At 43.5% G+C, this 27,635-nt stretch overlaps 2 protein-coding genes across 7 annotated transcripts; one reads left to right on the top strand and one right to left on the bottom strand.

Moving 5' to 3' along the window:
* Positions 1-421: 421 nt before the first annotated feature.
* LOC118945810 (uncharacterized) lies at positions 422-13,060 on the bottom strand. 4 transcript variants are annotated; one of them, XM_090231745.1, is made up of 8 exons: positions 12,754-13,060; positions 12,467-12,573; positions 12,275-12,372; positions 9,419-9,524; positions 8,689-9,128; positions 7,106-7,269; positions 4,678-5,671; positions 3,974-4,574 (listed from the first exon to the last, which is right to left on the bottom strand). In XM_090231745.1, the coding sequence occupies exons 5-7, from the start codon at positions 8,866-8,868 to the stop codon at positions 5,659-5,661; spliced, it is 357 nt and encodes a 118-aa protein (XP_090087871.1). In that variant the 5' UTR covers positions 8,869-9,128; positions 9,419-9,524; positions 12,275-12,372; positions 12,467-12,573; positions 12,754-13,060; the 3' UTR covers positions 3,974-4,574; positions 4,678-5,658. The 4 variants fall into 4 exon arrangements, 2 of the variants coding, with proteins under 2 accessions (XP_090087870.1, XP_090087871.1); XM_090231744.1 differs by lacking the exons at positions 9,419-9,524; positions 12,275-12,372; positions 12,467-12,573; positions 12,754-13,060 and adding an exon at positions 2,227-3,013 and having other exon boundaries at positions 4,216-5,671; positions 8,689-9,006; XR_016495195.1 differs by lacking the exons at positions 7,106-7,269; positions 8,689-9,128; positions 9,419-9,524; ... (1 more) ...; positions 12,467-12,573; positions 12,754-13,060 and adding an exon at positions 422-3,013 and having other exon boundaries at positions 4,216-4,574; positions 4,678-4,947.
* Positions 13,061-22,737: 9,677 nt separating this feature from the next.
* Positions 22,738-25,764, top strand: LOC110521649 (E3 ubiquitin/ISG15 ligase TRIM25). 3 transcript variants are annotated; one of them, XM_090231743.1, is made up of 7 exons: positions 22,738-23,430; positions 23,692-23,787; positions 23,942-24,175; positions 24,333-24,492; positions 24,706-24,742; positions 24,861-24,929; positions 25,018-25,764. In XM_090231743.1, the coding sequence occupies exons 1-6, from the start codon at positions 22,837-22,839 to the stop codon at positions 24,895-24,897; spliced, it is 1,158 nt and encodes a 385-aa protein (XP_090087869.1). In that variant the 5' UTR covers positions 22,738-22,836; the 3' UTR covers positions 24,898-24,929; positions 25,018-25,764. The 3 variants fall into 3 exon arrangements, with proteins under 3 accessions (XP_090087869.1, XP_090087868.1, XP_021455019.3); XM_090231742.1 differs by having other exon boundaries at positions 24,701-24,742; XM_021599344.3 differs by having other exon boundaries at positions 24,677-24,742.
* The last annotated feature ends 1,871 nt before the right edge of the window (positions 25,765-27,635 follow it).

Below are 27,635 nucleotides of genomic sequence, written 5' to 3'. Positions count from 1 at the left end.
ATCACCGCTGCTACCTAGTGGCTATAGTGGCTAACGCCCCTGCCCCGAAGCTAGCACCAGTTAGCCGTGAGCCAGGCGCATCTCCCGGCTAGCAATATAAATGACCACAACTACAATACCTCTTTCGCCATCTGGCTTGGATCCTTTGTCAACACGGCGCCCCGCCGCACCACCACGGCTGGTATGCCGACGAATACTCCATCCGCTGTGCCTTCAACCGGCCTCCGTCGGACGTCGGAGCAGACGCTTCTACTAGCCCCAGGCTATTAACTTTAAACGCTGTGTCGCCCGCGTGCTAGCGTAGTAGCGACTACTCCACGGCTTCCCTGTTCCATCTATTGCTGCCCCCTGCACCCAATGATCACTTGGCTACATAGATGATGCCTGCTGGACTGTCCATTAATCACGGTACTCCATTCTGTTTATTTTTTGTTTATCTGTCGGCCCCAGCCGTGAACTCAGGCTCTGTGTGTAGTTAACCAACCCTCTCTGCCCATTCATCGCCATTTTACCTGTTGTTGTTGTTTTAGCTGATTAGCTGTTGTCTTACCCGTTGTTGTCTTAGCTAGCTCTCCCAATCAACACTTGTGATTACTTTATGCTTTGCTGTATGTCTCTCTCAAATGTCAATATGCCTTGTATACTGTTGTTTAGGTTAGTTATCATTGTTTTAGTTTACAATGGAGCCCCTAGTTCCACTCATCATACCTCTGATACCTCCTTTGTCCCACCTCTCCAGAAATAAGTCTCTCACTGTTGCCGCCTGCTATCGACCCCCCTCCGCTCCCAGCTGTGCCCTGGGCACCATTTGTGAATTGATCGCCCCCCATCTAGCTTCAGAGTTTGTTCTGTTTGGTGACCTAAACTGGGATATGCTTAACACCCCGGCAGTCCTACAATCTAAGCTAGATGCCCTCAATCTCACAAAAATCATCAAGGAACCCACCAGGTACAACCCTAAATCCGTAAACATGGGCACCCTCATAGACAATATCCTGACCAACTTGCCCTCCAAATACACCACCACTGTTTTCAATCAGGATCTCAGCGATCACTGCCTCATTGCCTGTATCTGCTATGGGTCTGCGGTCAAACGTCCACCCCTCATCACTGTCAAATGCTCCCTAAAACACTTCTGCGAGCAAGCCTTTCTAATCGACCTGGCCCAAGTATCCTGGAAGGATATTGATCTTATCCCATCAGTCGAGGATGCCTGGTCATTCTTTAAAAGTAATTTCCTCACCATCTTAGATAAGCATGCCCCATTAATAAAATGCAGAACTAAGAACAGATATAGCCCTTGGTTCACTTCAGACCTGACTGCCCTTGACCAGCACAAAAACATCCTGTGGCGGACTGCAATAGCATCGAATAGTCCCCGCGATATGCAACTGTTCAGGGAAGTCAGGAACCAATACACACAGCCAGTCAGGAAAGCAAAGGCTAGCTTTTTCAAGCAGAAATTTGCATCCTGTAGCTCTAACTCCAAAAAGTTCTGGGACACTGTAAAGTCCATGGAGAAAGGGAGCACCTCCTCCCAGCTGCCCACTGCACTGAGGCTAGGTAACACGGTCACCACCGATAAATCCATGATAATCAAACATTTCAATAAGCATTTCTCAACGGCTGGCCAGCCCCCCCCATGAGGTAGGTAGATTGAGTGGGCTATTTACAGATGGACTATGTACAGCTGCAGCGATCGGTTAGCTGTTTAGATAGTTGATGTTTAAAGTTGGTGAGGGAAATAAGTCTCCAACTTCAGCGATTTTTGCAATTCGTTCCAGTCACTGGCAGCAGAGAACTGGAAGGAAAGGTGGCCAAATGGGGTGTTGGCTTTGGGGATGATCAGTGAGATATACCTGCTGGAACGTGTGCTACGGGTGGGTGTTGTTATCGTGACCAGTGAACTGAGATAAGGCGGAGCTTTACCTAGCATAGACTTATAGATGACGTGGAGCCAGTGGGTCTGGCGACAAATATGTAGCGAGGGCCAGCCGACTAGAGCATACAGGTCGCAGTGGTTGGTGGTATAAGTTGATTTGGTAACAAAACGGATGGCACTGTGATAGACTGTATCCAGTTTGCTGAGTAGAGTGTTGGAAGCTATTTTGTAGATGACATACCCAAAGTCGAGGATCGGTAGTATAGTCAGTTTTACTAGGGTAAGTTTGGCGGCGTGAATGAAGGAGGCTTTGTTATGAAATAGAAAGCCGATTCTAGATTTGATTTTGGATTGAAGATGTTTAATATGAGTCTGGAAGGAGAGTTTACAGTCTAGCCAGACACCTAGGCATTTATAGTTGTCCACATATTCTAAGTCGGAACCGTCCAGGGTGGTGATGCTAGTCGGGCGGGCGGGTGCGGGCAGCGAACGGTTGAAAAGCATGCATTTGGTTTTACTAGCGTTTAAGAACAGTTGGAGGCCACGGAAGGAGTGCTGTATGGCATTGAAGCTCGTTTGGAGGTTAGCTAGCACAGTGTCCAAGGAAGGGCCAGAAGTATACAGATGGTGTCGTCTGCGTAGAGGTAGATCAGGGAATCACCGACAGCAAGAGCGACATCATTGATATATATATACAGATATATACATTTTCTCGGACCGAGAATTGAACCCTGTGGTACTCCCATAGAGACTGCCAGAGTTCCGGACAACATTCCCTCCGATTTGACACCCTGAACTCTGTCTGCAAAGTAGTTGGTGAACCAGGCTAGGCAGTCATTAGAAAAACCAAGGCAATTGGAGTCTGCCGATAAGAATACGGTGATTGACAGAGTCGAAAGCCTTGGCCAGGTCGATGAAGACGGCTGCACAGTACTGTCTTTTATCAATGGCGGTTATGATATCGTTTAGTACCTTGAGCGTGGCTGAGGTGCACCCGTGGCTGAGGTGCACCCATGCAAGTGTGCCTGGGCCTGGCTCCAACCCCTCTCCAACCATCGGAAGACATTGGATGGCTAGTAGATTGTCAAAAGTTGCCAGCGGCTTGAACACACATCCCAATTTCATCATTATCTAAAAGACGAAGAGGAACAGGGACGGTGAGAGAGAGATGGGAATCATGTTAAAACCAAAGATTCATTAGATTGCAGTAGCCTGAGAGAGTCATTGAGTACACTCAGAGCCCAGGAGTCACAGGTCAAATCATCTTTCTTCATTTGATGGGATGGGAGAGAAACTGAGCACATCACTTTCGCAGTCATATTACTAAATTGCCATTTCCAAAACCCAAGCCAGTGACCTTTGACCCTGAACACTAAAGTACAGAGGGGGGATAGAGGTCAAACACTTGAATCTGGCACATAAAAAACAGCCATACAACAGCATTCAGCAGGATCACCATTTAAGCATAAATGGAGACAAGTTGCTCGAATCTTCAGCGACAGGTTAGACTAATTCACATTACAGACAAGTTTAAAGCAGCATAGTAAAAGTGTTGGAAATCAGAAGCCTTCAGCTTCACCTTCCTGCCTGTGCCTAGCTCCATCAACATTACCCTCTCTGCTCTCATTGCCTAAATGAAAGGGATTGAGGCACACACAAGATCAAATAAAAATGGATCGAACAGCAAGGCTGTTAGAGACAAACAGGCCAGCACTGGAAGTCTAGACAGAACAGTCTAGACAGTGTGGTAAGGAGGGAGAGAAAGACAAGTGTTTATTTTATCCAAAGAGTAAGATGAGGGAACAAAACACAGAGAGCAGAGAGACAGTCCAGAGAGATTGAGAGCTTTGTCTGAATCCTCTGCTCTCATGTCCTGGGGGAGTTCCGTTCCGTTCTGTCAGACACAAATTAAACTCTTCCCCCCCTACACCTCCCCAGTGTCTGACAGCTGACTTGGCACATGAGTCTGGTGTATGTGTGTGTGTGTGTGTGCGGGGGGGGGGGGGGGGGGGGGTCTTTAGGGTGTGTTTCACATCGCCACAGTCCAAGTGACTGGGTAGAGATGTGGGGGTGTTAAGAGAGAATAGCAGATTGGGCAGATTAGATGAAAGGGTTTATTGGCTCTCTCACACAGTCTAGAGCTGTGGGAGAACCTGTTGTAGAGGCATTCAGCATACTGGCTGAACACAACAATTAATAGAAGAACACATCATGCATGTCTGTGATTTAAACATGAGGGAAAATAGATATGTCAAAACAAAGGGCAAGTAAAGTGAAGGTGGGATGCAGAGTGGAGAGAGACAGAGAGAGAGAGAAAGGTCTCTGATACTAACCCTCTTGGTAGGCTCCATCAGCCATGACCAGGTGAAGGATGTTGGGGTACAGGTGCTGGTGCTCAGTCCCCAGGATGTTGTTCAATAACATGTTGATGTTCTCATCCTCAACCTCATGAATTGCCTTTAATGGTACAATGACATGAACATTCAATTACCATCCGTCATTTCTGGACGATAGATCATAAATGACATCATGAGGGTAGAGGGTCAGCATGTCCCATCCTTGATCGTGTTGTAGGCCTCTATAAAGTTCTCAAAGCCTATCTCCTGCTCCAGGTTCAAACGCAGCTCCTCCAGACGGCTGTAGATGCTGTCCTGCTGTTCAGCTTCAACATCCTCCTCCTCACCACTGTCGTCTGGTGTTCACACACACACACACAATCCTATTGACAATCTGGTTCTGACTGCGTGCATTGTAACTATTGTGCATGTGGATAAAAGAAGGATTACTAAATGTACCTGATTGCCATTCCCCATGGAAAAGGCTCTCACTGCTGTTGTGCTCCTCTTCTTCCATTCTTCATGGAGTTGGCTCTCACTGCTGTGGTGCTCCTCTTCTTCCATTCTTCATGGAGTTGGCTCTCAATGGTGTGGTGCTCCTCTTCTTCCATTCTTCATGGAGTTGGCTCTCACTGCTGTGGTGCTCCTCTTCTTCCATTCTTCATGGAGCTGGCTCTCACTGCTGTGGTGCTCCTCTTCTTCCATTCTTCATGGAGCTGGCTCTCACTGCTGTGGTGCCCCTCTTCTTCCATTCTTCATGGAGTTGGCTCTCACTGCTGTGGTGCTCCTCTTCTTCCATTCTTCATGGAGTTGGCTCTCAATGGTGTGGTGCTCCTCTTCTTCCATTCTTCATGGAGTTGGCTCTCACTGCTGTGGTGCTCCTCTTCTTCCATTCTTCATGGAGCTGGCTCTCACTGCTGTGGTGCTCCTCTTCTTCCATTCTTCATGGAGCTGGCTCTCACTGCTGTGGTGCTCCTCGTCTTCCATTCTTCATGGAGCTGGCTCTCACTGCTGTGGTGCTCCTCGTCTTCCATTCTTCATGGAGCTGGCGCTCACTGCTGTGGTGCTCCTCGTCTTCCATTCTTCATGGAGCTGGCTCTCACTGCTGTGGTGCTCCTCGTCTTCCATTCTTCATGGAGCTGGCTCTCACTGCTGTGGTGCTTCTTTCTTCCAGTCCGTTGGTGAGTATGTGTCCTGCCTCCTCATCACCTGGAATCCAATTAGAACTCTCCTCCTCATCCTCAGCCATCCCGTTCAGCTCCTCCTCTACCTCAGCAGAATCGTCATCATCACCATCATCATCATCCAAAGCAGGGTTGCCGTTGAAGCAATCTCCTCCCTCTTCCTCTGGAGGGCTCCCGTTACCATCTTCATCACCCCTCTCCTCTTCCTCGTTGCGCTCCTCATGTAGGAGTCTTTCTATGGAGGCCCTTAACTCCCTCAGGTCATCATCCTGATACACACAGAGAACACAGGTCATATTACTCACAGCTTCATCATACACATGGTTTCATACTCTTGCTGCGGGCGATTTCCTGATCCGCCTCTACGCAGACGACACCATTCTGTATACTTCCGGCCCGTCCTTGGACACTGTGCTATCTAACCTCCAAACAAGCTTCAATGCCATACAACACTCCTTCCGTGGCCTCCAACTGCTCTTAAACGCTAGTAAAACCAAATGCATGCTTTTCAACCATTCGCTGCCTGCACCCGCACGCCCGACTAGCATTGCCACCCTGGATGGTTCCGACCTAGAATATGTGGACATCTATAAGTACCTAGGTGTCTGGCTAGACTGTAAACTCTACTTCCAGACTCATATCAAACATCTCCAATCTAAAATCAAATCTAGAGTCGGCTTTCTATTCCGCAACAAAGCCTCCTTCACTCACGCCGCCAAACTTACCCTAGTAAAACGGACTATCCTACCGATCCTCGACTTCGGCGATGTCATCTACACAATAGCTTCCAACACTCTACTCAGCAAACTGGATGCAGTTTATCACAGTGCCATCCGTTTTGTTACTAAAGCACCTTATACCACCCACCACTGCGACCTGTATGCTCTAGACGGCTGGCCCTCGCTACATATTCGTTGCCAGACCCACTGGCTCCAGGTCATCTACAAGTCCATGCTAGGTAAAGCTCCGACTTATCTCAGTTCACTGGTCACGATAACAACACCCACCCGTAGCACGCGCTCCAGCAGGTGTATCTCACTGATCATCCCCAAAGCCAACACCTCATTTGGCCGCCCTTCGTTCCAGTTCTCTGCTGCCTGTGACTGGAACGAATTGCAAAAATCGCTGAAGTTGGAGACTTTTATCTCCCTCACCAATTTCAAACATCTGCTATCTGAGCAGCTAACCGATCGCTGCAGCTGTACATAGTCTATCGGTAAATAGCCCACCCAATTTGACCTACCTCATCCCCATACTGTTTTTATTTATTTACTTTTCAACTCTTTTGCACACCAATATCTCTACCTGTACATGACCATCTGATCATTTATCACTCCAGTGTTAATCTGCAAAATTTTTATTATTCGCCTACCTCCTCATGCCTTTTGCACATAATGTATATAGACTCTCTTTTTTTTCAACTGTGTTATTGACTTGTTAATTGTTTACTCCATGTGTAACTCTGTGTTGTCTGTTCACACTGCTATGCTTTATCTTGGCCAGGTCGCAGTTGCAAATGAGAACTTGTTCTCAACTAGCCTACCTGTTTAAATAAAGGTGAAATAAAAAAAAATAAAAAAAATACTGCACAAAGCATGTTCCTCATGACACAGAGAGGTCAACTTAAGTGTCTATGTATCAGACATATACTCATGGTGTATGTGTGTGTGTGTGTGTAGTGCAAGTGTGTTGCAGTGTCTTACTCCTCATTCTCTGATTGTTCATCCTCCTTGGCCTCTTCTTCCTCCATTGTCTCTATCTCCAGGTTGTTGTTGTTGTCGGGGGCAACAGCCCTGTTGCTCCCTCCTGCCTCCTGTAATGAGCTGAACAGTCTGCTGAGGTCTAGGAGAGAACAGGTCCGCAGCATCTGAGGACACACACACACCGCACAGCCAGCAAGTCACACTCATATACACCCACCATGACTAACTAATTATCACACATGCAAATTCTTAGCGCCAGCTCAAGACTTTCATAACTCTAAAATTTACACCAGGATTATTTTTGTTACACCAAGATTATTTTTGTTACACCAGGATTTTTTTGTTGTTGCCTTAAATAAGTTGTAGTGCAGCCAGGTCAGGTGCCCAGAAGCTCAAGAAACCGAATAGAATTGTAAAATGTGAAAAATGCCTTTAACTACTGGATCATCATCCCGAAATCAGGACAGTTGCTGCTCAATATGCGATATTTGACTAGTAAGGCATTGTAAACAAAAGCCAACTTTCCGGGACATCATTTTAGGCGGAAAATGAGATGGGTCCGATCATGTTTGAGGACATGGGTGTGCACGTGAGTGTGTGTGTGCGCATGTGTGAGTGAGTGAGTGTGTGAGGCAGGCCGGTGGAGTGGCCTCTGGTATGATGACACATCAGGGATGTGGAAGAATCGCATTAATAACGCTGTGTCCAGGGAGAGCCATCGCTGAAAACACACATGCAGGGCTCCAACCTGGACCTGAGCGTGCACACACACACACACACACACACACACACGGTTCAAAGTTGGAACTCTGCACAGACACACACAGTCCCTACAAAAATAACAGGGAACTTCGCCTGTCTCTCCATGGGCCTCTCTCCCTCTCTCCCCGGTAGAGGTTATGAAAGATGCAGGAAGATAAATGTCCTCTCTCTCTCATCAGGCTCTCTTCCAGAACACGTGATTAATGGGGCTGGCTCCATTCCAGAGCCCTTTATTATTAAAGACTGAATCAGAGCCTAAAAATACCACAGAACCTCAGCATTTCATCAGGCACAGGCAGAAAGGTCCGAGTACATTTTATGAACATCTACCACAGCTGTGCATCACATCACTGTAGAGGGCAGAATAATAGATCTCATATGAATGGAAGGCCCTGCTGTCATGACTTCCACCGAAGGTAGTTCCTCTCCCAGTCCGGGTGGTTCTCGGGGGTCGGCGTCGCCGGCATACTAGCCATCACTGATCCTTTTTTCCTTTTCCGTTTGTTTTGTCTTTGGTTCTTTCACACCTGGTTTCATTTGCTTTCATTTCTGTGTGTATAATTACCCCTGTTGCCTGCCTAGGTTTATGGATTATTTGTGGGATGTGGCTCGTTAAGGTTGTGCCTTATTTGTTTTCACGTATTATACCAAGTGTGTATAAGTTTAGGAGCGTTGTTTTTTCCTCCTTCAGTGAGTAACTGGTTTCTCGTTTTGTCGAGGGCGTTCATTTTTGGTATTGTACCTGACCTATATGTTTGTGGATTCGCCTATTAAAAAACCGCATCTCGGACATCTCTGCTCTCCTCGACTCCTTCACCTACCTCTAAACACAATCTTGATTTCTTGCGATAGACCAGCGTCCTGTCCAGAGGGTGTACTTGTACATCAACGGAGGCTTCGAACCGATGAAGAGGGCGCTGTTGTGAGCGGAGCGGAGAGACTGAGCGAGAGCGTGAGGCCAGAGAGGAGGACGAGTCCTCCATGGACGACTGGGCTGACATAAGAACCAGAGTTGCAGTACGACGGTGGGCCGGCGAGGAGCACGGCTTCACAAACAGAGGTTTCTCACACACTGGCACTATAGCTAGGCGGGAGGGAAAGAGAAAGAAAGAGGAAAAGGCAGCTGAGCTTCACTGCTTCACCGAAAAGGCAGTCTAGTTATAGCAGTGTCTCTCTCAGTTTACCTGACGATTTGGGTTATTTCTCTGCCCTCTCCCCAAACCCCTTGGTTTCTGCTGGTGTTACTCTGCCCCCTGGTGGCCTGATAGGGAAGTCACACATAAAATACAACGCAAGTATCCATTAGGAATTCTGTATTCATAACACTGGTTTTGCAAGACATAATTCTTTAATAATTGCGTTTCATGAACATGTCCTAAATAATCCAAGAAAATGGCTAAACTTCATTACAGTTCAAGTCACATTTTAGTCTAGAGGTTTTTAATCCTATGTTAATAATGTCAATGAAATTCACATTAGGTCACTAGGAATAGGCATATACTTGGATTAGATGTTTGTCATGCCGCTTCAGTGGAGGCAGTAAACCCTCACCTCAGCAGCAGGGCCTGTTCCTCCCATGCCTGCTCTATGCCAGCTGGGGGATTTGCAGCCCGCTTTTTGCCCTCCTCCAGGACCACTGACTCCAAGTCTGCTGGATCTGGAAAGAACACGAGAACATCTGCCTGAGTGATTTAGATGGGCTGATATATTCCACTGCCTGTATGTCTCTGGATAAAGAGTGTCAGTAACTGATAACCTGTACAGTACATAACCCACTCACCCTCTCTCTCTCTAGAGGTTTGGGTGGCGTCTTCAGCATCTCTTCTGATTTGGCTGCTGTACCCTGGGAGCTGATTTATCTAGAGGATGATTTAAATCACGCTACAGAATGTTTTCTTGATTTGCTCATGGAGGTAATGGACCATCATGCCCCTATAAGAAAGACTACAGTTGGTGCCCGTCCATCTCCATGGATTGATGATGAATTGGGTGAGGCTTTTTCTCAAAGAAATATGGCAAAAGTCTTAGCAGCCAAGTCAAAATTAGAAATTGATGAACATAATTATAGAACATTATGTAATTATGCAGTTAAATTGAAACGAAGGGAAAAAAAGTTATTTTACAACAATGCTTTTATTGATTCTAAAAATGATTCTAAAAAGGTATGGAACACAGTTAAGGGCTTACTTGGTACATCTATTTCATCATGCCCATCTAGTGTGGAGTTTGACGGGAGAATGATAACAAAACCAGTTGATATTGCCAATCAATTTGCAGATTTTTTTACACAGAAAATTAAATTACTGAGCAACAATGTAGACATACATTCTTCCAACCAAGCCATTGTCCAATGGATTGATGATCATATTATGAGCAATAAGATCTGCTCTTTTAGTCTACAAACAGTGTCAGTGGAGGAAGTGTTAAACCTATTGAAGTCATTACCTGATGGTAAATCTACAGGTTAAGGTCTTATGGAAAACATTTTGCTTCGCTGTGCTGCTCCCCGGATGGCAGCTCCACTGAGATACATATTTAACTGGTCACTGGAAAAGGGAATGTTCGCAAATGTATGGAAGCATGCGAAACTGTGTCCTATTCCGAAAGACTGCAAAGAACCCATTACTCCTGCCAATAGTCGACCAATTAGTCTACTCCCTACACTCAGTAAAATATTGGAGGGTATTGTGAGTAGACAAATGTGGGAGTACATGGAAAAGAATGATCTGATTGCAGCCAATCAGCATGCTTATCGCAAAAACCATTCCACTACCACTGCATTAGTTGACATGACTGACCAGTGGCTCCATGCTATGGATAATAGCAAATTTGTAGGTGTACTATTTTTAGATTTCAGTGCAGCATTTGATTTAGTGGATCATGAAATCATTTTGACAAATTAATGCATTATGGTTTTAAGGAGGTAGCATTGAATTGGGTACAGTCATATCTAACTGACAGGAAACAGTCCACCTATATCAATGGTTCATTTTCTTCCCCTAATGTGTTAAACTGTGAAATACCGCAGGGCAGCTGCCTTGCGCCACTTCTTTACTTAATATATACCAACAACCTTCCCTATGCCTTGGTTGAAACTCAAGCTACTATATTTGCAGATGATACTACAATTTATGAAGCAAGACAATCGGTTCAACAGGTACAGCAGGCTTTACAAGGAGATTTGGACAATATCAGGAAGTGGGTTTGCCAAAACAAACTTGTTTTAAACACCAAGAAAACCAAAGTTTTGTTGGTCTGTTCAACTAGGAAAAGGCCAAAACACCATGGGATACAATTAAGTATGGGAGGAGTACAAATTGAAGAAGTGGCAGAAACCAAACTATTGGGAGTGTAGCTAGACAACTGCTTATCATGGTCGTCTCAAACAACTAATCTATGTAAAAGAAAATATTAAAACAGCATGCATAATCAGAAGGATAGCTAAATATTTACCAGGAAAAATTCTTCAGTAAATAACACAAGCATTAATTGAGAGTCAGGTGAACTACTGTTCGGTGGTCTGGGGAAATGCATCATCAAGTGAAGTTAGGAGGCTGCAGAATGCACAGAATAAAGCAGCAAGGATTGTTTTAAGGTGGAGATATGGTTCTTCTGTTGCAGTCATGCGCAGTGTTGTTGGTTGGTCATCAAACAACAAGATAATTGAAAAAAACATGCTTATTTTATTATATACATCATTTAAAACGGCCAAGTTCACAACGGTATTCAGTTGGTAAGAGACAGACATTCCGTAAATACTAGGAATAGATTGTCCACCATCTATGCGTTATCCAGACAGAAATGAGAAATAGGCTAAATAACATTTTGATTTAGAGCAATAAAGAAATGGAATAAATTAACTGAGCAAACTAGAAACCTTTCAATATATACATTTAAACATTATTTTAAAACCATTTAAATATAGTATATAGAAATGTTGTGGGACTATGGCAGATGAAGAATCAATATTTTTTAGAGTATTTATTGGGTCATTATGCTAGTGTATCATGTATGTTTGTAATAGTGTGTTATATGTGAAAGTGTGTTTGTTTTATAAATTGTATTTTAATGTTTAAGGACTCTTGGAAGATTAGTCCAAATGGGGACTAAAAGAGATCCAAATAAAATAAAATAAAATCTAACATAGTCTGCTTCTTCTCCTGAACTGTCACTTCTACTAAGGTAGCCCTCACTTCCTGACCTTTGGCCTCTGTATTCTGAATAACAGGTGCCACCGCAGGTGGGTTTGGCTCTGGGCGCATCACTTGCTTAGTTCCACTCACACCACCCATCCCATCTCAGGAATCAGAATCATTAGCAGAGTCGTTAATACTTAGGCGTCGAGCCTGTACTGGATGTAGTTGGTGATAGTGAGTGTGTGTGTTGGTGGGTAAAGGAAGGACTCACCGGTGAGTTTCTCTTCACAGATGCCGACGTTCCCCAGCAGCTGAGAAACGCTTTTCTGGGGACATCGTCCATCCGAATGACCTCGCCCACTGTCTGCTCTACAACACAAACAGATAGCCATTAGGATACATGTAAGATATAGTGTGGATGTAGGAGATATTGTCCTGGGATACATGCATGTAGTTTATTCACCAGCGGTCCTCTACGGTCTGCTGAGCTATGGAGAGAATGTGTGGAGGTCCAGCCTCCCATTTCTTCCTGTCCCCACCAGAGGACAATCTCTCTTCTGGAGACCGAGCCTGGGGAAAGGGGAGAGGAAGAGAGATGGAGCTTCAAGGGATAGCGTCAAAGAGTTGAGAATACAGTGCACAGAGTAAGGATCCACTGCTGTCGTTAATCTACCAACTCCAATAGGTGTTAGACTTTTCTGTAGAGGATGAGGGTATATTTAAGAGTCAGAGGCAGATGGTGTAACTCACCAGTCGTTCTGATACAGTTCTATTCTGGTGTCTGCTGGGCTACAGAGAGAATCGACGGAGCTCCAGCCTCCTACTTCTTCCTGTTCCCACCAAAGGACGGTCTCTCCTCTGTGATAGGCTGGCTCTGCTGGGGGGCGGGGCACTGTCCTTTTGGGGCTGTGGCTGACACCTCCTCCTCAGGGCTCTGGGCCTTCAGGTTCTCATTCAGTCTACAGGGTATCTCCTTCTCACTCTGAAATCACCATTAAAACCAAACAACCAAACTGTTTTAGGCGAGTCCTCTTTCAACGGAAAGCTCTGCCAGGTGCTGGCAGGGAGACAAATGAGAGAAGAAAAACAACTTTGTGTAAGATTATTATTTTTTGCATAATGAAGGTATTCTCTCAATAATAGCTGGGAAAAGCTTAGGGTGACCGTACCCATGTCCTTCAGAGCAGTAGTTATGGAGATGGCAGGGGTGGAGGTTGTGGATGCAGTCTGGGCTTTAGCTGCCGGGTCCTGTACAGGGAGGGAGGGGCCAGGCTGAAGGGGAGGCTCTAGAGGAGGAGCTACCGCTGCTGCTATTGCTACACCTCCTGCTACCATGGCAACCTTCACGCCTCGAGCTGCAAGCTGACAAAAACACACAAAAATGAAGCTGTGATTTTGGTCCTACATATGGGTTAGCTTAGGAGTAGGTAAGTGTGAGAAAACAGATGGCGACCCACATGATCCTCCCAGGCTCTCTTTTCTCTCTCATACGCCTATTTTAATACAACATACACACACACCAACTGAGGTTTTAAAAACACAAAATAATTCACTAACATCATAACCATTTCCACAAGGAGAACATTGACTGAATTAGCCAACAACACATTTGACACAACAAAAAAAAGACAATACATTCACTTCAGTACATTCAGTTACACGTAAACACTTAAAAATGACACACTGGTGTTATTTGAGATGAGTTTCTTTTAGTCAAAAACAAAACAAAAACCCATGACAAAATATAATGTGCACAAAATTGTGTGGAAAGGGTAAAAAAAAGAAGCTGTTACTGGTGCACCAAATGAATGAACGGCAGCTCTGACACAGACTTGTGCATTGACATAACGTTACACACACCTGTCCACACAGAAACATGCAGTACAGGGAGTGAGACACTGGGAGGTGCTGCTGGGTCACTTTTTGACTGCAGCGTTAAGGGGATGTGTCTGAGGGTAGCACCATGTAGACACAACAGAAGACTGGGAAGCCAAACCTAGCATGTCGTTATGCGTGAGGGATCGGATGGAGTGAGGCTGCCTGGACATCCAGAGCTGAAAGCTGGGCTCCTACCTCCTTCTCTTTGTTGGGTTTGACTCTCCTGTAGCTGGACTGACCATAGAGGGCTGCCAGGTTTTGCCGGGCACCCTGTTCACTGTTCAATTCAACCACATTTCAGATGTATAATATGTGCTGCATTTAGTCCAAAACACCAGTAAGCATTAAATTCAACCTTGATTCCAGATCGACACTATGGATATTAACCATGAACATGGGGGGGAACGACCACGTCCCAACTGTTCCTCAGCGCGCACCTTGTTCAGCATGGCGTCTCTTTTACGCTGCAGAAACTCCTGAACCTGATTGACCTGTTCAGCTGCCGCATGACCATATTTAAATAGGTTAAAATCATTACAGGCTTCCTTCTCTGGACGTGCACCAGCCAGTAAGTCGACTCAATAAAGGCTATACATGACACTATTTATACATCGTGGTGGCGGCTGCCTCAATGCACCTCAATGACCTTGCATTATCCTGTGTGTGTGACAAATTTACTCAGAATTTGTACAATCATGGTGATTCAACTCTTAAAATGAGTGTTTACAAACTGACATTCACACAAAGACCAAATCCTCAAAGTAAGTTCACGGCCCAATGTGAGGCAATGACCCCTCAGCCAGGCAGACATGGTTACCTTTTGTTGTTGTACGTTTTGTTTTCACAAGTCTCAGGTGACAGGTAGTACGGCATCCCGATACATGTCCTGGCCAGCTCCACATCACTGAGAAAGATGATTGTGGAGTTACTGAAATGGAGATTACCTTTGCAAAGAAGTTGCCCCCCTTTTTCACTAAAACACAGGTTAGCTTCTTTAGTATGTTGTCTTGCTCACCTATTCAGAGCCCTGGCAATCCCAAAGTCTCCTAGCATTATGGTACCATCTTCGGTCAGAAATATGTTCTAAAAGTTCAAAACCATATTAGTACGATGGATAACGTATACTACTACATGCTCAATATTCAGGGGAAAGTTGGGTCTCTTCGCACTTCCTGTTTACTTGCGATTTGATGTCTCTGTGGAGGATCTTACGGCCATGTACATGCTTCAGGGCGAGGCAATATCTGCACTAACCAATCCTGGATCTATCAAGACACAGAGTCAAACAAAGAGCATGTTCATACTCCTGCCCTCCCTCCATGACAAAAATCAGTCTGTAGCTACGCAAACGTAAGTCTTTTTTGAGCTTTATTCATCTGAACCATGGCTCTCAGGTGAGTTTCACCTGCTTAATCTGCTCCTCAGAGAACTGCACTCCTTTCTGAGAGTTGATCGTCTTGAATAGGTTTCCCCCCTCACAGTAATCCATCACGATGTACAGACATCCACACTCTAGAAAACACAAAGACACACACACGGATTGGTTTAACCCCTGTCTCTGTATTACACTGTGCTACAGGACACACAAGCACCGTAATTCGATCTCCTTGGCCAGACAGATGTTAAACAGACTCTGCAGGATTGAATCAGGAGGGAGAGGACAGTGTGAGGTCATCCATCCTCCTACTGTAATTAATGAGCCAGATGGATTCTCTACTTCCCCTCTGGAGGCTTCTGCCAAGTCTCACACACCCACTGAGATTCATCACATTGGTTCATCAGCACTCACACCACAGGTGACGGGCCCTGTAGCTCAGTTGGTAGAGCATGCTGCTTGTAACGCCAGGGTAGTGGGTTTGCTTCCTGGGACCACCAATATGTAAAATGTATGCGCGCAGGACTAAGTTGCTTAGGATAAAAGTGTATGCTAAATGACATGATTTATTTCACAACCCTAAAGTCTCAAGGAAATGGATATAGGCCCAGACGTATTCTGGCCATCACGGCTGACTGTTGACCTCTGAACTGGGGACCCTGGACTGAGTAGTGCGCTGGTTGTTATTTACCTTCAAAGGACTCTTTGTACTGGATGATGTTGGGGTGGCTCATGTTGGCCAGAACAGCCACCTCTTTCCGGGACTCCTGTCTCTCTTTACTGGACATCTGCCATCGAAAGTGAGAGAGGGGGAGGGAAAAGGCTAAGAGATAGCTAGGGAAATATAGAATATTTTGGGTGGAATAAGACTTCCAAAACATGTCATGTGTGTTCTCTCTTACCCGGGAGATGCCGATCTGTGTGACTTTATCACATGTAAAATATATAAAATAATCAAATCAGATGATTTAAAAACACGGAGAGGAAACTTCTCAGGAATTTAACCATGAGGCCAATGGTCAATTTAAAACAGTTAAAGAGTTTAATGGAGAGAAGTGAGGATGGATTAACAACATTGTAGTTACTCTACAATACTAACCTAATTGACATAGTGAAAAGAAGGAAGCCTGTACAGAATAAAAAATATTCCAAAACAATGCAACAAGGCACTAAAGTAATACTGCAAAAACATTTGGCAAAGCAATACTTTTTTTTGTCCTGGATATAAGGTGTTATGTTCGAGGCAAATCCAATACAACACATTACTGAGTACCACTCTCCATATTTTCAAGCATAGTAGTCAACCTGGTCTCAGAGCATTTCATATTATTCTGTAAGTAAATCCGAGACACTCCATTTAATATGTTATGTTACGTTACGTTTCGTATCGTATGTATTAATTTGTGGATGTCCATCCCCCATGTTATATGTTACGAGTTACAATTCTTATTAAAATTTTACAAATTTCCAAAACGGAAAATATATGTTAATTTGCTAAATGTACAAAATGTTAAACATTTTCTAAACATATGATAAGTTACGATTTTTCTAAATGTATGATATGCCACGAATTCTAGCTAGCTCACTAACGTTAGCTGGAGTTGCTTACCAAGAAGACTGAATGTTCCTGAGTGGCCGAGTTACAGTTTTGACTTAAATCTACTTGAAAATCTACGGCAAGACCTGAAAATGGTTGTCTAGCAATGATCAACAACCAATTTGACAGACATTGAAGAACTTTAAAAATAAATAAATGGGCAAATGTTGCACAAGCGAGGTGTGGAAACTCTTAAGACACTTATTACCCAGAAAGACTCACAGCAGTAATTGCTGCCAAAGGTGCATCTAAAAAGTATTGAGATGTTACTGTATTCCATTTTCAATCAATGTGCAACAACCTGTTTGTAAAAACATTTTGAATTCAGTAGGGCTGACCCCAATTAGTCGACTAGTCGATTGTTTGGTTCTACATTGTAGAATAATAGTGAAAACATCAAAACTTTGATGAAATAACACATATGGAATCATGTAGTGACCAAAAAAAGTGTTAAACAAACCAAAATATATTTTCTATTTGAGATTCATCAAAGTATTCACCATCAAAAAAAGGAGATGGGATGAGTTGGACCGCAGAGTGAAAGAAAAGCAGCCAACAAATGCTCAGCATATGTGGGAATTCCTTCAAGAATGTTGGAAAATAATTCCAGGTGACTACCTCATGAAGCTGGTTGAGAGAATGCCAAGAGTGTGAAAAACTGTCATCAAGGCAAAGGGTGGCTACTTTGAAGAATCTCAGATATAAACTCTATTGACTACTAAATTATTCCCTGTGTGTTATTTCATAGTTTTGATGTCTTCATAAATTATTGTACAATGTAGAGTAAGATTTTTTAAAATAAGAAAAACCCTGGAATGAGTAAGTGTGTCCAAACTTTTGACTGGTACTGTATATACATTAGAGCCTTATTCTAAAATGGATTAAATACCCCCCCCCCCCCTCATTAATCTACACACAAGACCCCATTAAGACCAAGAAAAAACAGGTTTTTAGAAATGTTTGCAAATGTATAAAAATAAAACTGGAAATATCACATTTACATAAGTACTCAAACCCTCCACTTAGTACTTTGTTGAAGCACCTTTTGCAGAGTCTTCTTGGTTATGACACTACAAGCTTGGCAGACTTGTATTTGGGGAGTTTATCCCATTCTTCTCTGCAGATCCTCTCAAGCTCCGTCAGATTGGATGGGGAGCGTTGCTGCACAGCTATTTTCAGGTCTCTTTAAAGATGTTCGCATCGGGTTCAAGTCCGGGCTTTGGCTGGGCCACTCAAGGCCATTCAGAGACTTGTCCCAAAGCCACTCCTGTGTTGTCTTGGCTGTGTGCTAAGGGTTGTTGTTGGAAGGTGAACCTTCACCCCAGTCTGAGGTCCTGAGTGCTCTGGAGCAGGTTTTCATCAAGGATCTCTTTGTACTTTGTTCTGTTCACCTTTCCCTCGATCCTGACTAGTCTCCCAGTCCCTGCCGCTGAAAAACATCCCCACAGCATGATGCTGCCACCACCATGCTTCACTGTAGTGATGATGCCAGGTTTTCTCCAGACGTGACGCTTGGCATTTAGGCCAAAGAGTTCAATCTTGGTTTCATCAGACCAGAGAATCTTGTTTCTCATGGTCGGAGAGTCTTTAGGTGCTTTTTGGCAAACTCCAAGCAGGCTGTCATGTTCCTTTTACTGAAGAGTGGTTCTCCCATCTCCACAGAGGAACTCTAGAGCTCTTTCAGAGTCACCATGGGGTTCTTGGTCACCTCCTTGACCAAGGCCCTTCTCCCCCGATTGCTCAGTTTGGACGGGCTCTAGGAAGAGTCTTGGTGGTTCCGAACTTCTTCCATTTAAGAATGATGAAGGCCACTGTGTTCTTGGGGGACCTTCAGTGTTGCATAAATATTTTCGTAGACTTCCCCAGATCTGTGCCTCGACACAATCCTGTCTCAGAGCTCTACGGGCAATTCCTTCAACCTTGTGGCTTGGTTTTTGCTCTGACAATCACTAACAACTGTGGGACCTTATATAGACAGATGTGTGCCTTTCCAAATCATGTACAATCAATTGAATTTACCACATGTGAACTCCAATCAAGTTGTACAAACATCTCAAGGATGATCAATGGAAACAGGATGCACCTGAGCTCAACTTCGAGTCTCATAGCAAAGGGTCTGAATACTTATGTAAATAAGGTATTTTTGTTTTCTTATTTTTAATACATTTGCAAACATTTCTAACAACCTGATTTCGATTTGTCATTACGCGGTATTGTGTGTAGATTTATGAGGATTTATTAGTATTTCATCACTTTTAGAATAAGGCTGTAATGTAACAAAATGTGGAAAAAGTTAAGGGGTCTGAATACTTTCCGAAGGCACTTTATATCCATGGATTTGTCATTAAATCCTCCACCCACCATGCAGTCTTTAAATAGCCTACTCCGTATCAGTGAAGGGCTGTTTAGTTAAAACCAAAACTCCAATTGAGGGGGTATCCCATAGGCCTACCTTTTATTAAAGAAAATGTCGAAAAGCACAGGCCTACCCATTGTTATAAGATTTTGAAGAAAATAAAACTGATCTGATTATATAAAGTGATCTATAACAGCGCTTTGGTCCTTTACGCTAGAAACAAGCTGTAAAATACCTGGGAAAGACACGATGCATATGGGGATATCATTGTTTCGTTTCTTTGACATTCAGAGGCTGACGGCTTGAGAAGTAATCTAATTCTGCCACTATCAATTGATTAAGCTATTCACTTTCTGTACAATAGAAGATGTTTAAACCCAGAAGCTTTTAGGGAAACACTTGACCTTCTCTCGTTGGGTTAAGCCATAGAAGAAGAGTAGCCAGCAATTAAAGCTTACATTTTTTTGCGTCGGTAGGCATTATCTGTCTGGAGTGGAAAGGTGGGCTTAACTTTTAAATGTACCATGCTCAGATACCTAATGACGTCTCAGATTTCATTATTCTCAAACAGGGACAGTTTCGTTGCAAACAAGACATGGATTTGGCATTGGAGAAATATGATAAGGTGAACACATAGACATATCTCTCTTTATAAAAGGCAAATTCGATGATAGATTCATGCAATGCTTTTTTATTTTTTTATTTTTTATTTCACCTTTATTTAACCAGGTAGGCTAGTTGAGAACAAGTTCTCATTTGCAACTGCGACCTGGCCAAGATAAAGCATAGCAGTGTGAACAGACAACACAGAGTTACACATGGAGTAAACAATTAACAAGTCAATGACACAGTAGAAAAAAAAGGAGAGTCTATATACATTGTGTGCAAAAGGCATGAGGAGGTAGGCGAATAATTACAATTTTGCAGATTAACACGGGAGTGATAAATGATCAGATGGTCATGTACAGGTAGAGATATTGGTGTGCAAAAGAGCAGAAAAGTAAATAAATAAAAACAGTATGGGGATGAGGTAGGTAAAAATGGGTGGGCTATTTACCGATAGACTATGTACAGCTGCAGCGATCGGTTAGCTGCTCAGATAGCAGATGTTTGAAGTTGGTGAGGGAGATAAAAGTCTCCAACTTCAGCGATTTTTGCAATTTGTTCCAGTCACAGGCAGCAGAGAACTGGAACGAAAGGCGGCCAAATGAGGTGTTGGCTTTGGGGATGATCAGTGAGATACACCTGCTGGAGCGCGTGTTACGGGTGGGTGTTGCCATCGTGACCAGTGAGCTGAGATAAGTTGGAGCTTTACCTAGCATGGACTTGTAGATGACCTGGAGCCAGTGGGTCTGGCGACGAATATGTAGCGAGGGCCAGCCGACTAGAGCATACAGGTCGCAGTGGTGGGTGGTATAAGGTGCTTTAGTGACAAAACGGATGGCACTGTGATAAACTGCATCCAGTTTGCTGAGTAGAGTGTTGGAAGCAATTTTGTAGATGACATCGCCGAAGTCGAGGATCGGTAGGATAGTCAGTTTTACTAGGGTAAGTTTGGCGGCGTGAGTGAAGTAGGCTTTGTTGCGGAATAGAAAGCCGACTCTAGATTTGATTTTAGATTGGAGATGTTTGATATGAGTCTGGAAGGAGAGTTTACAGTCTAGCCAGACACCTAGGTACTTATAGATGTCCACATATTCAAGGTCGGAACCATCCAGGGGGGTGATGCTAGTCAGGTGTGTTTGTGCAGGCAGCGAACAGTTGAAAAGCATGCATTTGGTTTTACTAGCGTTTAAGAGCTGTTGGAGGCCACGCAAGGAGTGTTGTATGACATTGAAGCTCGTTTGGAGGTTAGATAGCACAGTGCCCAAGGACGGGCCGGAAGTATACAGAATGGTGTCGTCTGCGTAGAGGTGGATCAGGGAATCGCCCGCAGCAAGAGCAACATCATTGATATATACAGAGAAAAGAGTCGGCCCGAGAATTTAACCCTGTGGCACCCCCATAGAGACTGCCAGAGGACCGGACAGCATGCCCTCCGATTTGACACACTGAACTGTCTGCAAAGTAGTTGGTGAACCAGGCAAGGCAGTCATCAGAAAAACCGAGGCTACTGAGTCTGCCGATAAGAATATGGTGATTGACAGAGTCAAAAGCCTTGGCAAGGTCGATGAAGACGGCTGCACAGTACTGTCTTTTATCGGTGGCGGTTATGATATCGTTTAGTACCTTGAGCGTGGCTGAGGTGCACCCGTGACCGGCTCGGAAACCAGATTGCACAGCGGAGAAGGTACGGTGGGATTCGAGATGGTCAGTGACCTGTTGGTTGACTTGGCTTTCGAAGACCTTAGATAGGCAGGGCAGGATGGATATAGGTCTGTAACTGTCTGTTGGCCGAGGTTGGAGTAGCCAGGCAGAAGGCATGGCCAGCCGTTGAGAAATGCTTGTTGAAGTTTTCGATAATCATGGATTTATCGGTGGTGACCGTGTTACCTAACCTCAGTGCAGTGGGCAGCTGGGAGGAGGTGTTCTTGTTCTCCATGGACTTCACAGTGTCCCAGAACTTTTTGGAGTTGGAGCTACAGGATGCAAATTTCTGCCTGAAGAAGCTGGCCTTAGCTTTCCTGACTGACTGCGTGTATTGGTTCCTGACTTCCCTGAACAGTTGCATATCGCGGGGACTATTCGATGCTATTGCAGTCCGCCACAGGATGTTTTTGTGCTGGTCGAGGGCAGTCAGGTCTGGAGTGAACCAAGGGCTATATCTGTTCTTGGTTCTGCATTTTTTGAACGGAGCCAGCTTATCTAAAATGGTGAGGAAGTTACTTTTTTGTACTACATAGGATATCTTTCCACCCCTATTCTTGGAACTTGGAAGTTGACCCTATTATTAAACAAACCAATTCAGAACAGCATTCTTGGTAGCTGTGAGCAGTCAGAGAGCAGTATATTTATTTTGTTGAATTATAGAGCTAAGAGAAAAACTATAACTTATCGTTGAGCATAGCCGACTAGTACACATTCAAGCCCCAGATGGAGAACTTGATAAAAATCGCTTCTTCTTTTATGGTATTAGTCCGCAAACAAAAGTACTCGATTGTAATACTTGAGTAAAATTCCTATTAAGCAAACCAGATGGTATGATTTTCTTTTTTTTCTGTAAAGACAGGGGCATTCTCCAACACTCAGACTTTAGTGAGTCTGCCAGATCAGAGGCAGTAGCGATGACAACGTGTTATATTAATAGGTGCATGAATTTAACCATATTTCTGTCCTGCCTGAGGATTCAAAATGCAACTAGTTCTTTTAGGTGTCAGGGAATATGTAGAGGAGTAAAAGTACATATTTTCTTTAGGAATGTGGTGGAGTAAAAGTTGTCAAAAATATAAATAGTAGGGTACATATACACCAAAAAACGACTTACTCGTACTTTAAAGTATTTTTACTTAAGTGCTTTACACCACTGGCTGCCACCTACTGTACTGGAGTGTGTACCACACCCCCCAGCTGTGCAGGCAAAACAGGAAATGTTTTTTTTCAGAACGAATAGGAATTCAGATCGTTGCACTATACCGGAACCAGCCCTGACACACAAGATAAACATTCGTCTTGGCCACAATCTCTAAAATGGCTGAGTCTTGTTCATTATTTGGTGAAGAACAATTCACTTGTTCAATTTGTCTGGATCTACTGAAGGAGCCTGTGACCATTCCTTGTGGACACAGTTACTGCATGGGCTGTATAAAGGACTACTGGAGTCTAAATGACCAGACAGGTGTCTACAGCTGTCCTCAGTGTAGACAGATATTCACCACAAGGCCTGCTCTGAACAAAAATACCATGTTTACAGAGGTAGTGGAAAGACTGAAGAAGACTGAAGAACTCCAAGCTGACCCTTCTGTTCCTAGTTATGCTGAACCAGGGGATATTGTGTGTGATGTCTGTACTGGGAGAAAGCAGAAAGCCATCAAATCTTGTCTTCTGTGCTTGGCCTCGTACTGTGAAACACACCTCAAGCTTCATGCCAAGCTAAACCCAGGAAAACGACACAGGCTTGAGGAAGCCTCCATACAGCTACAGGAGAAGATCTGCTCCCAACATGACAAACTGCTGGAGGTTTACTGCCGCACCGATCAACGTTGTATCTGCTATGAGTGTTTGATGGGTGTACACAAAGGCCATGAAACCGTTTCAGCTGTAGCTGAAAGCACAGAAAAACAGGTAAGCTCTCTGAGACTGCTTCTACATGTTTTGTATGACTTAAAATAAAATAAAAAAAAGTGCTGAATTAAACACTTGAAACTGTAGCCTATGCTTCAGTATCCACACTGGTAAAAGAGATAAGACTTAGTCTGAAGTCCACATAGCAATTAAACAATAGCTAGAGAGTAAACAAAACACCGCCCTAACCTCCCAAGGTTTACAGCACCATTCCAATGAAATCCCATATAATTTTCACTCATAAGAGTTTTGGATCTACAGAAAGAACTGAAGGAGGCACACAAGAAATCCAAGCAAGTAATCAAGAGGAAAGAGAAGGAGCTATTGCGGTTGAAGCAGGCCATGGAGTCTCTCACAGTGAGTATTGATGAGAGAACTTCAACTTCTGACAACTGAAGCTCTTCTCCAACCAATCATCTGATGAGTTCAGTGTTCAGAGTTGTATGAGAGGTCTGTATGAGAAGACTGCTGCTCTCTCTCCCGCTCTCTTTTTGTGTGTGCCTCCCTACAGTACTCAGCACAGGTAGCTGTGGAAGACAGTGACAAGGTCTTTGATGAAATGATCCGCTCTGTTGAGAAGTGGCACTCTGATGTGAAAAGACTGATCAGATCACAGGAGAATGCTGCTGTGGGCCAGGCTGAAGAGCAGGTTGACCAGTTGCAAAAGGAGATTGCAGAGTTGAGGAGGAGAGATGCTGAGCTTGGGCAGTTGTCAAAAACAAAAGATTCTATTATTTTCCTCCAGGTAATATTGGCACTATCAAGACTCCTGGATAAAATGACTCTTCATTAAAATATTATTTTTTTTGCCAAATTCACACACAATTCCTCTGGTACTTTGTTTCACTTTGAATTTGTCAGGATCCAACTTGTATATTAAGATTGCCTGTCTGTGTCTATAGAGCTGTCAATCAATCCTAGCCCTCCCTGGATGTGGAGACTCATGCAGCATCAATGTCAGCCAACAAGTGTCTTTTGAAGGCGTGAAGAAATCTGTGGCTGAACTGAAACAGCGATTGGAAGACATCTGCAAAGGGACCTTTGTAAAAATCTCTAAAAAAGGTTTGCAACAAACAAACCAAGCTTGTCAAATCCCTTGTTACACTCAAACCATCTCCACTGACCAATCAATAGCTTTCCTTCATTTAATTGAGTAAACCTAATTAAAAAACAACAAATTAACAGACTTCTGTATACATACCTGAATCTGTATAGAATGACTAAATTACATTGTTATACTCACTAGGACTATATATCCCCGTTTCCACAGTACAGGATGTTCATATTCTGCAGGCATCAAATCCCAGTCCACGTGAGCCAATTTTCACCACACATTTGCACTAAAATTACATCAGCACAATCACAGTTTATCTTGAGACTAATGGAACATAATTTACTGTATTTAGTTCATTATTTCTGTATCCCTCTAGCTCTACCCCAAGTAAAAGAAAAGTTTGTGGAGAGTAAAGTACCAACAACAAGGGAGGAGTTTTTGAAATGTAAGTATGGAAGACAAACAACAGACAGACAGGCAGACAGATCAATACTTGTTGTATGGGTTCATCATATCTGATTTCTTACCATCAGATGCCTGTCAGCTCACATTGGACCTAAACACCGCACATAAAAACCTCCTTCTCTCCAAAGACAACAAAGAGGCTGTATGGAAGGATGTGGCACTGCCTTATCCTGACCACCCAGAGAGATTTGTAAACAATGCTGTAGTACTGTGTAGAGAGGCTCTGTCAGGCCGCTGTTACTGGGAAGTTGAATGGAGTGGAGTACAGGTTGTTATGGGTGTTGCATATAAGGGGATAAACAGAAAGAAGTGTCCTAGTCATGATCATTTTGATTGGATTTTAAACTTTCATGAACAGACCTGGAGTTTGGATGTGTTTGGTCGCTGTGTTTGGGAGAATACTAAACAGACTAAACAACTACCTTTTTGGCCTTCTAAGAAAATAGGGCTCTACTTGGATCACAAGGCTGGATTGCTAACGTTCTATAACATTACTGACACAATGACCCTCCTCTATAGAGTACAAACTACATTCACTCAACCACTCTATCCTGTTTTCTGGATAAAAGTACAGTCCGGGATGAAATTGTGCCGCATGAAATAAATGAAAATGATTATTATAAAAATAGGATGCTTTTTGAAATCCTCTTTTTACATTGAAAAGAAGTATGGGGGTTTGTCTGTTTGGGATTATAAATGGCACCCACTTCTAACGGCAATAATTTACACCAAATTATACAAATTATATGCTGTATGAGTAAGAAGGAAGTATACCAATTGCATACAAGAATGAATAAAAAATAAATGAATGGTAATATCTGTGTCAATGTTCTTTAATGCTCAAAAAGAAAAGCTTATATTTGAGAATTTAGGCCTCAGGCTATACAACATTGGTTATAAATCTTCTTACTTATTTATTTTGTATTTATTTATTATAAAACAGATATACTGTACCTTCCAATGTGATACAGAGTTGCTGAGAATTAATAACTTAAGATGCCTCATCAAACTAGACTAGTAGTACATGATGATACAGTAAAATGAAAATGCCCATCACCTCACCTGCACAAATAGTTGGGGAGGACCATCACCTACTGGCCAACATTAGAAACTACATGTTTTATTTTAACCTTAATTTAACTAGGCAAGTCAGTTAAGAACAATTTATTTTTTACAGTGAAGGCCTAGGAACAGTGGGTTAACTGCCTTGTTCTGGGGCAGAACAACAGAGTTTTACCTTGTCAGCTCAGGGATTCAATCTAGCAACCTTTCGGTTACTGGCCCAACGCTCTAACCACTAGGCTACCTGCCGCACCAAATGTAAGTCAGTCCAGCACACTCTTTGCCAATAAAAAGCACAAACTTAGAAGCTAAGATTATTGAAATAAATGCCAATGTCCGATGCGGTGTAGTTCATTTCTAAAATCCATAAGATCTGAGGAATTATCTACAACAGAAAAATATTTACATCAAAGTAACACAAGAGTTTTCAAAAACGCCACAGAGATCCTATTAAATTATTAGCTACACGGAACAATAATATAAATGCAACATGCAACATTTTCAAAGATTTTAGTGAGTTGGAGTTCATATATGGAAATCAGTAAATTGAAATACATTTATTATGTCCTAATCTATGGATTTCACATGACTGGGAATACAGATATGCATCTGCTAATCACAGATACTTAAAAAAAAGGTAGGGGCTTGGATCAGAAAACCAGTCAGTATCTGGTGTGACCACCATTTGCCTCATGCAGCGCGAAACATCTCCTTTGCATAGAGTTGATCAGGCTGTTGATTGTGGCCTGTGGAATGTGGTCCCATTCATCTTCAATAGCTGTGCGAAGTTGCTGGATATTGGCGGGAACTCGAACACGCTGTCATACACATCGATCCAGAGCATCCTAAACATGCTCAATTGATGACATGTCGGGTGAGTATGCAGACCATGGAAGAACTGGGACATTTTCAGCTTCCAGGAATTGTGTACAGATCCTTACGACATGGGGCTGTGCATTATCATGGACTATCATGAAAGATGAGGTGATGGTGGCGGATGAATGCCATGACAATGGGCCTCAGGATCTCGTCACAGTAGCTCTGTGCATTCAAATTGCAATCGATAAAATGCAATTGTGTTTGTTGTCAATAGCTTGTGCCTGCACATACCATAACCCATCACCACCATGGGGCACTCTGTTTACAACGTTGACATCAGCAAACCACTCGCCCACAAGATGCCATACACGATGTCTGCCATCTGTCCGGTACAGTTGAAATCGGGATTCATCAATGAAGAGCACACTTCTCCAACATGCCATTGAAGGTGAGCATTTGCCCACTGAAGTTGGTTATGACGCTGAACTGCAGTCAGGTCAAGACCCTGGTAAGAGCGATGAGCACGCAGATGAGCTTTCCTTAGATGGTTTCTGACAGTGGGTACAGAACTTCTTTGGTTGTGCAAATTCAGTTTAATCTGCTGTCAGGGTGATTTGTCTCAGATTATCCCGCAGGTGAAGAAGCCAGATGTGGAAGTCTTGGTCTGGCGTGGTTACACATGGTCTGTGGTTGTGAGGCCTGTTAGATGTACTGTGAAATTCTCTAAAACAACGTTGGAGGCGGCTTATGGTGGAGAAATTAACATTCTGTTATCTTGCAACAGCTCTGGTTAACATTCCTGCAG

This window comes from Oncorhynchus mykiss, chromosome 4, assembly GCF_057628025.1.
Source record: "Oncorhynchus mykiss isolate SJ-2025 chromosome 4, ASM5762802v1, whole genome shotgun sequence".
Taxonomy (NCBI): domain Eukaryota; kingdom Metazoa; phylum Chordata; class Actinopteri; order Salmoniformes; family Salmonidae; genus Oncorhynchus; species Oncorhynchus mykiss.
The sequence above is the reverse complement of the archived record's forward strand: the minus strand, read 5'-3'. Positions and strand labels throughout refer to the sequence as shown.